The sequence below is a fragment of the Lissotriton vulgaris genome, chromosome 10 (genome assembly GCF_964263255.1).
Source record: "Lissotriton vulgaris chromosome 10, aLisVul1.2, whole genome shotgun sequence".
NCBI lineage: Eukaryota > Metazoa > Chordata > Amphibia > Caudata > Salamandridae > Lissotriton > Lissotriton vulgaris.
In genome coordinates, this window is record NC_141698.1 from 106159624 (window position 1) to 106173101 (window position 13478).

The 13478-nt window shown below is 46.2% G+C and overlaps 1 protein-coding gene across 1 annotated transcript in view; it reads left to right on the forward strand.

The window, feature by feature from the left end:
- The first annotated feature begins 7251 nt into the window (after positions 1-7251).
- The window catches only part of EIF3B (eukaryotic translation initiation factor 3 subunit B), a 265490-nt gene continuing 259263 nt past the window's right edge, over positions 7252-13478 (forward strand). Inside the window, exon 1 of the mRNA XM_086940624.1 lies at positions 7252-7889. Coding sequence (XP_086796750.1) covers positions 7631-7889 — 259 coding nt within the window. The 5' untranslated portion in view covers positions 7252-7630. The remainder of the gene's footprint in view (positions 7890-13478) is intronic.

Sequence of the window (13478 nt, forward strand, 5' to 3'; positions counted from 1 at the left end):
GTACAATCAACAGCAGCAAAGACGATGGATCCATTGCACAAAGAAGTTGGTCTGACTGAGATGTGATTATATTAGCTCCTTTCCTTAAGTGCTTCAAAATTGGAAATGTTTGTTAATCGCTATAAATGCTGTTTTACTATTAGGATTCCTAATTTTCGTGACCGTTCTAGAAGCAAGTAACTATAGTTTAGAATGGGGCCTTTCATGCACCTAACTCTAAACAGTTGGGGCTCCCTGTGACTCTCGTCAAACATTGGGATGGGATGAGATGATATATCCTGATTCTTCAGCACTCTGGTAAGCTGAACACTAAATACTCGACCTGTACATGTTGCAATATTCTGTTCTGAAGACTGCAGGGACTCCGTGCACTTTGACTAGGCCCCCCTCCCCCCGCTGATACCCAGCAGGGCAGGGGTGTAACTTGATCTGCGGAGGGGAAACGAAGACCAACCTTGAGACTTCATTTCCTTTGTGAGTTTCACCAGCTTGTCCCCTGCTGACGCCTGCTGCCTCTCCAGTCTGTGGATCGGTTTCTTGGGTCCGGTTTACAGCCCCCACATTCCTCTTTTGGCGACCCTCTCTTTGTCTCCTCCTGATCAGCTTGCCTTTAATTTCTCATCGAAACCTTTCCTCAACAAGTTTGTTTACAATTTAGCTAAAATGCCTGTGCTTTATGTATCCCCAATGACGCCTACGGCAAAATGAGAAACAAAAGAACATTTGCATTGCCTTTTTGCAAGTATTAATTTTTGTTGTCTTGCATGGTGACCTGAAACAAAAGTCGCTCCTCTCCCAGCGCAATCTCTTTTCCAGAAGGAAAAAACGTTGTCTGCATCTTTGTGATACTGCAGCAGCAACTGTATCAATGTGTGTAAAAACGCTACACGTATCAGTAAAAGGGAGAGGAACACTGCTTTGGCGCAAAATGTAATATACATTTGTAGTCACTTAAAAAACAAGCACTTCCTGATGATTCACCACAGAAGTAAACAAACTAACAAGAACATCGCTGAAGGAAGCTTTTAGGGGCGGGGAAGCCTGTTAATGAGGGGAAAGAGAAGGTCTGATGCTCCGATGCGAGGCACAGCAAATGGTGGTGTGTGACATGGCTGGTAAGCAATTAGGGGGGAGAAGTGAGGCCAGCGAATGAATTTGCGTTCCAGCATTTATCTGTAAGACTAGGTTCAATGAGAAATTTTCTTTTGTAGAGAGAGGGGAGGTGCTGGTGTGGGAGTGGGGAGGTGCTGGTGTGGGAGGGGGGAGGTGCTGGTGTGGGAGGAGTGCTGCTGGGCAAGGGTGTGTTTGCGGTGAGAGAGAGGGGAGATGCTGGTGTGGGAGGGGGGAGTTGCTGGTGTGGGAGGAGTGCTGCTAGGGGAGGAGAAGCCTGATGCCGGATGGGGGCGGGAGAGCCTGGGAATGCGAGAGGCTGGGCTTGCATGCGATGCGCGTGCATGTACACGGGAACTGCAAGAAAACCGCGGGGCTGAAAGCCCTTTGGTTTGACTTGTGTTTTGCCGACGTGAATTCTCGCTCCGCTTGATGCGCTTGCGCACATCGATAGGTCGCGAGACCTAAAAATGATGATATCCCCCTTAGTCAACTACCTCATCACAATGCTTCCACTTATCCTTTCCAAAGAGTTCCACAGTAAATTAGATAAGTTGATTTCTTCCTTTCACTGGCAGGGCAAGAAGGCCAGAATCAGTTTTAAAAAACTACGATTAGATGAAAGCCTAGGGGGAGTCAACTTGGTGGATTTCAAGCTATATCAAACTGCCTTTTTGGCAAAACAAGGATCATACTGGCTAACCCCACAGACGGAGTATACCCCGATGTGGCTTGCCGTGGAAAGATCCATCTTACATGGCCTCGACCCCTCCGCTCTGCTCACCATTAAACTTTGACCCAACTTAGGTTCGGGCCCTATCTTTAAGAACACGAAAATGGCTCTTCTCCTAGTCAGCAAACACTTACCACACCAATTCCAGAATTCAAATTGGGAGTCGCTCTGGCACAACAACGCTTTAACATATAAAGGGAAACCTCTAAACTACTCTTCTTGGATAGAAAGAGGTATACATTTCCCCCACCAACTCTCTGAAGGGACGTTACCACTCTCCTTCAGTGAATTACAGAACAGATTCCACCTCCACCACATATAATTCTACAACTTTCTACATATTAAAGTAGCACTAGCGAAAGCGGACCTGAAAGACGTCACCCCCTCCCTCCCTGGATTCCTCACTTCACTAAACAAACTTGGCCATCAAGTTTCGAGAATATACAAACTAATACGTCCACAATCATCCTCCCTAACCAAACCACTCCAGCTCTATTGGGATTCTTTCTCAACCACACCTACTTCAGATTCAGAGTGGGCCAGAACCTGGGAATCCACCACACGCCACAAAATAAGCCCCACACTCTCACAAACCAAGTTCTGGCTGCTCCACAAAGCCTTCTGGACACCTAGGAGGCTTTTTCTACACAATATCAGGGACGATGACACCTGCTGGAACTGCAGAGAAGAGGGAGGTGACCTTGAGCACTTAATATTCAAGTGCCCATGCGTCACCTCCTATTGGGACATAATCTTTGATCTCATTTCCAAAGCCCTACATATCACGCTCCCAAGGGAATTCTCAACGCTCGTCCTCGGATTTGCCAAAGCCGCCACACTCAATGATAACGATAAAGCCCTACTCGAGCTACTGCTGACGGCAGCGGTTAAAATCATACTGCATAATTGGAAAAACACGAACAGGGCTTCTTTCCCCCATTGGCTTAACTGGATCACCAATTTAAGAGGAGCCGACAACATAGCCCTCGCCTCTACCCCGTGGCGTCCCCCACTCAGAAAACTCTGGTCCTCGCTAGATGACTACTTTGACCTGCACAAGCCACCTTGACTACACGATGGACTTGCGACCATCCCGTACATCCACCCTCCTAATTAACATGATGTTGTGGTAATGATAGCAATCTACGACTCTGTACGCCTACCTTCATGTCAGTAAATAGATGCAACTCTCCTATGTATGATTTATGTATATTGTATAATTTTTGTACAATTCATATGTATTCTCCATACGCCAATTTCTTTTATTTATTTGTTTTGTTTACCCCTTATGTGTATATTTTCAAATTCTTTACTCTGTTAATAACATTTACACAGCTGTATATCTCTTAAACTCATAATAAAAACTTTTGAACACGAGAAAGGCAGGTCAACTAACCAAACAGAAGCGCTGGGTGTGTTGAATGCCCATATCCTAAATACGAAATAGAAGTATTTGCCTATGCCTCCATGCTGTTTCAAGTACACACTGGTTTATGTACAAGTAAACCACACCCTGTTAGTTTACAAAAAACAATTTATGTTTTCAATTTTGTACTTAGTTTACAGAAACAATTCGCAAAAAAGAAAATCAGAACTAAGACCACTATCGACCACACGTCTTAGCCATGCGAAATTCAAAAACATTTACTATACATGTGCAATAAACCAAACATGTGATGAAAAAATAGAAAAACAGTGATTTTAGACATTTAAAAAAACATTAACATGAATACATGGACCATACAATCTTGTGCATTAATGAAAAAGGTGCTTTCACAAACACTTTAGAACACAGGGAGAAGGTGAAACACAACTTCTTATACAGTTATACTCCCACGTCCTGAACATGAACTAATCAATTATTTATCAGGAGCATTGCCAGTGTCAGCAAAAAATAACAATGACCAACTGGCCAGACACAACAAAAGGGGATGCCGACGTGTTTCGAATCCTGATTAACGACTTGCAGAATTCTCGTCAGGGCAGACTGAATCTAGTCCATGGGAACTGTTAAAATGAAAAACAAAAAAGGGTATTTACTATCTAGCAGGTCCTCTTCCCACTACTCTCCGGACAGTGAGTTTGTGAAATTCATACCTTGTGTAAATCCTGCCCACTGTCAATCCTGTTTAGGTGGGAACTGTCGTCTATGCATTGGTGGCCTACGCTGCAACAGAGTAATAGGAAGGGTAAGTGCCTTCGAAGGTCCACGGAGAGGGATTGCTTATTAAAAGAGGTTTCCTATTACTCATTTACCTGTCTTAATTCTGGAAGCTAAGCCACGTCTTCGCCACATGTGGTGAAGTTCTTATGTTTTTCTGAAAGAAGGGTAACAAGATGCAACTTAGAACCCTGCTCGCTCAATACCACGCTAGTCGCGTGTACAATATGAGGCTTGAAAAAGTGCACTTACTTAGACACCGATCTGCGGTGGCCTCATTGGGGGTTCCGATTTCAGGGCCGCTTATCTCCACACTGGGAGCAGTTTGGAAAGGTTTTTCTGTAAGGGTAAGGAAGGGGGAATGTATTACCGCGTTACCGCTTCTGTACTTTGCATGTAACCAGTGGCAACAACAGCGCTGATCGCGTGTGGGTAATTTACAGAAAAAGCACTTACATAAACACCGGTCCGCGGTGGCCTTAGTGGGGGTTCCAATTTTAAGTCCGCATTTCACCACACAGAGGCCAGTAACTGTGGGGGTAGGAAAAGAAGGGAAAAACTTGTTACCGCGTTATTCTTTCTGGCTTAAACCCATTATGTGGCAGTTTAGAAATGACCACTCCCGTGCTTACCGCGAATTATTTAGAAAATCTCCGATCAGTGTACTCGCTCCACCACGACAAACCTAGGGGCAATTGTGTTTCATGTTCAAGCACCATAGAGGGTGACACATTTGTACATAATGGCATTAGATGGAAGCATGATTGCTTCACGAATTGTAAGACTCGGAATGTCGTCTATGCGGTGGTTTGCACGTGTAACAGAGTATATATAGGCAAAACAAACCAGCCCATTAATGTTCGGATTACCCAACATCGCTCTCGGCTAAAGAAAAAAGTCCAGACTGCCCCAATGGTGGAACATTTTATGTCCCATGGCCATTCTGAGAATGACTTTAAATGGACCACACTGGCATGGATTGACCCCAAACACTTCCAAGATGTGGAGACAATGCTGTTGCGCAAGGAGGCGTACTTAATCCTAAAATTTGACAGCGTTAATAAGGGTCTAAACAGCCTTAGTGAAATAAATAGGGCGTAAAATACTTCTCGCCTGTTGGCGGACACTACATGTCCCATAATGCACCAGAATGGTCCTAAAAATTCCTGGAATATTTTTCTGAGACTACATGTCCCATAATACATCAGTACCTGGTCGGCGGTCTGATTGGCTCCCTTTCCCAACCATATGTTCTGAGCTTCAAGACCGGCGACGCCCAGGGACACTCATACCCCTAGGTTTGTCGTGGTGGAGCGAGTACACTGATCGGAGATTTTCTAAATAATTCGCGGTAAGCACGGGAGTGGTCATTTCTAAACTGCCACATAATGGGTTTAAGCCAGAAAGAATAACGCGGTAACAAGTTTTTCCCTTCTTTTCCTACCCCCACAGTTACTGGCCTCTGTGTGGTGAAATGCGGACTTAAAATTGGAACCCCCACTAAGGCCACCGCGGACCGGTGTTTATGTAAGTGCTTTTTCTGTAAATTACCCACACGCGATCAGCGCTGTTGTTGCCACTGGTTACATGCAAAGTACAGAAGCGGTAACGCGGTAATACATTCCCCCTTCCTTACCCTTACAGAAAAACCTTTCCAAACTGCTCCCAGTGTGGAGATAAGCGGCCCTGAAATCGGAACCCCCAATGAGGCCACCGCAGATCGGTGTCTAAGTAAGTGCACTTTTTCAAGCCTCATATTGTACACGCGACTAGCGTGGTATTGAGCGAGCAGGGTTCTAAGTTGCATCTTGTTACCCTTCTTTCAGAAAAACATAAGAACTTCACCACACGTGGCGAAGACGTGGCTTAGCTTCCAGAATTAAGACAGGTAAATGAGTAATAGGAAACCTCTTTTAATAAGCAATCCCTCTCCGTGGACCTTCGAAGGCACTTACCCTTCCTATTACTCTGTTGCAGCGTAGGCCACCAATGCATAGACGACAGTTCCCACCTAAACAGGATTGACAGTGGGCAGGATTTACACAAGGTATGAATTTCACAAACTCACTGTCCGGAGAGTAGTGGGAAGAGGACCTGCTAGATAGTAAATACCCTTTTTTGTTTTTCATTTTAACAGTTCCCATGGACTAGATTCAGTCTGCCCTGACGAGAATTCTGCAAGTCGTTAATCAGGATTCGAAACGCGTCGGCATCCCCTTTTGTTGTGTCTGGCCAGTTGGTCATTGTTATTTTTTGCTGACACTGGCAATGCTCCTGATAAATAATTGATTAGTTCATGTTCAGGACGTGGGAGTATAACTGTATAAGAAGTTGTGTTTCACCTTCTCCCTGTGTTCTAAAGTGTTTGTGAAAGCACCTTTTTCATTAATGCACAAGATTGTATGGTCCATGTATTCATGTTAATGTTTTTTTAAATGTCTAAAATCACTGTTTTTCTATTTTTTCATCACATGTTTGGTTTATTGCACATGTATAGTAAATGTTTTTGAATTTCGCATGGCTAAGACGTGTGGTCGATAGTGGTCTTAGTTCTGATTTTCTTTTTTGCGAATTGTTTCTGTAAACTAAGTACAAAATTGAAAACATAAATTGTTTTTTGTAAACTAACAGGGTGTGGTTTACTTGTACATAAACCAGTGTGTACTTGAAACAGCATGGAGGCATAGGCAAATACTTCTATTTCATATTATGTGGCCCTGCCTACCCTCCTTCCCCTTGGGCCCAGCCACCCTTCTTCTTTGATCATATCCTAAATACAGCATGTCTCGATGAAACAGTGCAAACGCTGCCTAAGCAAGACCTAAAATATGGCTGTTATGGAATTTCTGGCGTTTTAAAAATTCTAACGGAGTGTTTAGGCTATAAACATAGACCATTAAAAAATACAATATAACAATGGATTCTAAAATGTAGCTTTTAGACGTTAAATTCTGAGTTTATAACTAAATATATGAAAGGATAATTAATATTTTCAGATCCATACCTACCTGCACAGCAAATGACGGCAGTAGCACCGTTTTCCTCAACAATCTTACCCGCTTTTACATACATAGTGAAACGATGGCATATTAAAGCCCAGTACTGGCACTTCCTGTCCCCATACGTAGCGTTCAATAGTTCTTTTCTAGAACTCTGGGTAATAACGTATACGTGTGAAGCGATGTCTTTGCTGTTTACAACCCTGTTTCTATGTCTATGATGAGATGGGCTCTCGGTGTGCAGCCATCTTGGACTAAACTAATTATCCATAGGTGCGGGTGTGTTTCTTTGGAACAGAGTGAGAACTTTATAGTTAGAGTGTCTCAAGACTATAGCACAAACGAAACAATGAGTAAAATAAGATAGCGTGATGTCTATTTTGCTTACGCTGTAAATTGGTCCCTAAGCAGATACAGCTTGCTCGTAAGAATTTCAATACCCCCGCGGCCAAGGTTGGTAGGATCCTTTTCTGTCTCGCGCCGGGTGTAGCGCACATGGCCTACTGATTCCATCTCGGCCCATAAAGCGGGATATTAGTCAAAATTGCTACCGAGGAGATTCCGGGTCCGGTGGAGGGGCTAGGTGAAGAACTAGAGGAAGCAGCCTGTGACAAATTGGAGTCCGAGATGGCGGTAAAGAAGGAGCCGCCTGAGAATGTGGATTCTCCTGCAGAGGCCGAACCCGGGGAGGAAGCAGCAGGACCTGACGAGTCCGGGGAGGAGGAGGAAGAGGTAGCAGAGGAAGGAGAAGAACAACCTGGAGCGACCCAGGAGCCTCCCAACGAGGAGGATGAGGACGATGAGGATGAAGAGGAGGAACAACACGACGATGATGGGGTGTGTTTCAGCGACCCAGAGGACTTTGTGGATGATATCGACGAGGAAGGTGAGACTGCCGTCTGTTAATGCGAAAGGGGTCTGGGAGATGAAGACCCGTGGGTGCTAGTAGTACCAAGGGGATAGTGAGGTAGCAGTAAAAGAAAGAGAGATAAGTGACCGCAACAGCCATCTGGAAGGGGGATGCACATATCAGAAGAAGGCAGGTGGTTCTACCTGTGGAGTTTATTCTTGTGCAGGTGTATTCGTGTGCTAGGGCGGAACACAGTAGGCTTTGAGAAAGTAACTGCTTTTGATGAATTTAATTCAGTTTTAATATATCCGAACTTTACCCAAAGGTGTCGGAGCGCTTTACAAAAGAACCAGGTAAGTTACAAAAGGTACACAAGATAGGCTAAACTCACAAACAAGTTACTTATATACAGTTACAAAGCTAACACGTTGCATGTTTATATTGTAAAAAATAAAAGGTGTTAGCGTCCGGTTAAAGCAAGAGTAAAAGACATATTTACACAGTTGACCTCATGAAAGTGCTAGATGACCGTAAGGGACAAGAAATGGGTTGAATTATTCCAGGAAGTACCTGGCGGAGGAGTATTTTATGATCAATTTTGAAGATCCAGAAGGAGGTGGTGGTTCAGAGGGAGAAGGAAATGAGTTCCATATTCTGGCCGCATTACCAGAGAAGAATTGAACCATAAGTCCTTTCCTTTTGAGGGTAGGAGGTTCGAGCAGAAAGTTTCCGCATTGTTTGAAGGTCTAGAGCTGCCTTATATTTGTAGTTTATTAGCCAGACAGCGTGAGGTGGAGTGTGCAGTTCTTTGTGGGGGGGAGCAGGTACCACCTGGCTTGATAACATTTGGCCTTTAGGTCGTTTTTTAGTAAGACCAGGAATGGAGATTTGGTGCCGTGGTGACATGCGACGTAGCAGGATCAGAAGTATGGACTGTCGATAACCTCTTTATGTGCATTGCTCAACTATATTGATGTAACAAAGTATTTGCTTGTCCGATTTCTGCAAATCTTGCTCTGTTACACTGCAGGCTGCCTAAATGTTAATGGCGGTTGGTGACTTACCTCGGTTGGTGGTTGTGTAAATTGGATGCAAAGTGTACTGTTTGTTTGCACTAATATGCAGTTCTGTCTTGGTTATGTGGAAGGGTGCATGGATGTTCAGGTGTTGAGTACACGTTGCCATTAAAAAGAGCAGGACAGCCTTACATCTGTTGCCCCTTGTATGGGAATAGTTTAATTTCTTGCTCTCTTTTACTGTTCAACTTGCCTGCCCAGTGACACTTGAGTTGAATATGTGTGTGGAGTGTTGACAGTAAATAGTTGTTGGATGTGAAGGTTGTGGCGCAAGTCCTTTCTTCTAGTGGGGTTGTTACACCTACTCCTCAAGACTTTCTGTTGGAGCATAAGGAATCTGACGTTATATAAATACAAATTCTACACGAGTTGAGGAGCCCTGCCTTGTGACTAACAAGTAAATTACATTCTAATAAGCTTAGTCTTGATAAGGCGTGTGTGAGGGGAGAGTAGGGAACGGTCAATGATTATGAAGCATATTGTCTATAACGGAGACGTTCCCAGTTCAGCCAGAAGTCGATGGCATGTGAGGGTACGTGACTTGAACGCCTGATAAGATGTGGACTGTGACTTAAGGTGTAGTAAAGACGAGTAAGATTATTGTTATGATGCACCCCGTATCTTCTAATGCATTCAGGCTCATATAAGCTAATCGGTGCAACATTTCCCCTCCTTTCTGTTAAGTATACATATATAATGCCTCTGTACTAAAGTGACTTGTTTCCCATGTTTTATTAACTTTGCTAAATTAATATAAATACGACATTACACACATCAGTGGGGGAATTTTTGGGTACTATTACAGTAATAGTATGGTGGTATACATCTTAAAGTTGCCAACTTTGTTGTATTTGTGTTACTAGAGCTATTAGTAACATTTCTTCATGCTAGAGGCTGTTTTTCTTTGCATTGATATGCCTTTTAGTACTCAAATAATCTGTGTGATGAAACAAGTTGCTGAGTTTATCACACCTAAATTGAGTTGAACCCCTTTACCAAGCCACGTTGTACAACAAGTGAGATATTTGAAACCGGTGTCAAGAAAAACAAAAGCCTGTAGAGATAAGTAAGGTAACATTACCTCTACGTCCCTCGTCCTCGACCCAGTCATAACACATGAGGTATTCCACCCGACAGGAAACGCTTTTTAGACTCCACCCACCCTCCTGTCGGGTGCTATATATATAGCTATATAGCTCTTTCGTTGAATCCTCCAATTTTCTCCATGGATCTCAGTCCGGTTTCAGGGCTGGTTTCTCCACGGAAACTACTCTCCTTGGCGTGTCAGAAACCATCAGGCGCCAAGTGGATAATGGTGAGACGGTGGCACTCATCTTGCTTGATTTGAGTGCCGCCTTTGACACCGTCTCCCATTCCATCTTATTATCCACCTTGGAGGCAGTTGGTGTTGGTGGTACCGCCCTGGCCTGGATTGCTAACTTTTTGTCTGATCGCACGTTTCAGGTCTTTTCTTCTACCTCTGTATCATCTACCTTTCCTTCCTCTCACGGTGTTCCCCAGGGCTCTATCCTCAGTCCCCTTTTCTTTAACCTGTACGTAAGGCCTCTTGCGTTCTTGGCCGAACAGGCTGGTCTCACAATTTATTCCTACGCTGATGACACTCAAGTCATCTATTCACTTTCTACTAACAAAAACCTTCCTTCCTCCTCTCTCCAAATTGGATTAAAGCATATATCGGACTGGATGTTGAAGCACAAACTGAAGCTCAACGGGGATAAAACAGAGCTGCTCCTGTTTGGACCCGATACCTCTCTCTGGGGCCCTCACCACTGGCCTCCGGAGATGGGTCCCCTACCCATTCCATCAGTGTCTGCTCGCAACCTTGGTGTGATCTTCGACAACCAACTTACTTTCAAACATCATGTTGTGAAAGTTGCGGCCACCTGTACTACCATCATCAGGTGGCTGAGAAAGATCACTTGGATGCTGCCTACAGACACCTTGAGAACCGTTGTCCAGGCCCTTGTCATCTCACGCCTGGACTATGGGAACATCCTGCTCTTGGGTGCTGCCAAAGAGGTCACTAGAAAATACCAAGTGGTTCAAAATATGGCAGTTCGTCTGATTTGTCATCTTCCCGCAAGATCCTCGGTCACTCATCACAGGCGTAACCTGCACTGGTTGCGCATTGAAAGCAGAGTGCATTTTAAAGCACTCTGCTACATGCATAAAATCATGACTGATAGAGCCCCGCGCTATCTTGCTGCTCTAGTCCAGCGATATGTCCCCCCCCGTACACTCAGGTCCTCGTCGCAAAACAAATTTAAAATTCCACGCATCAACAGAGCCAAAATGGGGGGCCGTTCGTTTGCCCTGCTGGCTCCATCCTTATGGAATTCTCTTCCTCAACCCTTACGCACGGAATCGTGCTTTCTGAAATTCCGTAAAGGAATAAAAACATGGCTTTTTAACAACTAATGTCCCTCCCTCTTTTCACCGTTCAGTTTGCTCTAGCGCCGGGAAACCTCCGGGTAGCTGTGCGCTTAATAAATGTCATTATAAATAAAATAAATAAATAAATATATTACACCTCACCACCAGAAGCAAATCCTGTTTTGTTTCCTGTCGGTTGGAATACTGATGGGTTACGCTGGGGTGAGTGCCGGGCACTTACCTGCAACTGGAGTCCTGTGGTTTCTTCCTTGGCGGGGCCTTGGGGGTGCTCATGGACCTACGTGGGACCTTTTCCAAAGCCGGGCTGCTGGGCTTCCTGTGCTTTCCTCCGGACGGGGACCCTGGGTTTCGGGGCTTCTCGGGTCCCCGTGGATTTCCGGTTCTTCGACATCACTCCCGGAGGGGCGGACCGCTGCTGGGAGGGGCAGGCGGCTGCCCGCGCGTCCCGCACTTGCCGGTGTTTGTGGGCGGGACGCGCTCTCTTCAATTTCCTCATGGACGCCCCCACTCCGGGTACGGCTGCCCCTGATTGGCGGACGCCGGTTCGGCGGTGTTTCCTGAGGGGCGGGAGTCAACGGACGGACGAGGAGTCCGCGGGTGTGGGAGCGGGACGCTTCCGGATGTCGCCTCGTTTCCGCATGGTCGGGCACCCGGGTGGGCTCCGGGTTCCCTGCCCCCTCACCTGATTGGCGGGATGGCGTTTCCCGATGACGTCATCGGCTCGTTGCGGCGGGTGTGTCCTGGCAGGCATTCCTCATTGGCCACTACTGGGAGGCTGCTTTCTGCCCCTCCTTTTTGGATTCGAAGTGGCTGCAGCTGCGGGGGTGAGTGTTTTCATACCTATATATTGACCTGGAGTTCAGTTTATCCTGTGACGCTTTAGTGTTGCTGTGTGTTACGTGTGGCTGTTTCCTGTATTTGAAAACGTTACTTGTGATGGGGAAACTCCACAGGAAGAGAAAACATGTCTCTCCTGTTCGGTCCTCTTCCTCCTCCTCTTCCTCCTCCGACAGTCGAGATTCTGCGCCTGCTGGTCGGTGTGCTGGTCCAAGGGGCTCAAGGCGCCTGAAGCGCCTACTTTTGGAGACTCTGTCCAGTCTCAAGGCTTCCAAGAAGGGTGCTGGGGGTCGCTCTGGGGAGGCTGCCCCCCTGTATTCAGATATTTCTTCCTCTGCTTCCTCTGATGAGTCTACTTTGGGTGCAGTGGATCTGCAGGGCAAGTACATTTCGAGGGAGTTGATGCCTGATCTGCTTTGCCATGTTCGGGAGAATATGGGGTTCCCTGTGGAGGCTGTGCCCAGTACCTCCCAGGATACTGTTTTGCCGCAGTTTCGGAAGCCTGCGTCATCTTCTATGCCCGTACACCCGTTTGTCATGGATGTCCTCCTTAAGGAATGGAAGGACCCGGACCATATTTCTGTGCCCAGATTCATGTCTAAACTGTATCCGTTGCAGGATTTAGAGGTTGCCCTGCCTGATTCGGTGCAGGTGGATTCTGTGGTTGCTTCCCTGGTTGGTCGACCCTCCATGGCTGATGATAATATCCTGCAGGATGGCGTTGATAAAAAGATTGACTCTGCTCTAAAGAAGTCCTATGCTGGCTCTCACTTGGCGCTGCGGTCAGGGGTCTATGGGGCATATGTGGCACAGTCTTTGCTGGCTGACTTCAAGACTTTGTTCTCTGCTATGCAGGAGGGGATCAGTTGTCCGGAGTTGCTGGAGTCGATGGAGCGTCAATCTGAGTTCCTTTCGGACATCGCTTTTGACTCTGTCAGGGCTTCTGCGCTGTCTTGTGGTTCCTCGGTGGCTGCCCGTCGGAACTTGCTTCTGAGGGGCTGGAAGACGGATGCTGCGCAGCGTTCTATGGCTTTGAGGTTGCCATTCTCTGGTACTCCTCTTTTTGGGGACGCCCTGGAGACCAAGCTCCATAAGGTCTTCAAGGAGAGGTAGCATTCGTTGTCATTCCGTCATACTACCTCTCAGAAGGGGTCGTCCTTCTCGAATGCCAGGTCCTTTCGCCAACCTTTCAGGTTCCAGCAGTCCTCGTTTAGGGGCCAGCGTGGGGCTCGCAGGTCCTTTCCTCGGAGGTTCCAGAAGAAGCCCCAGCCGGATGGTGAGTCTGGTGCTCCTCGCT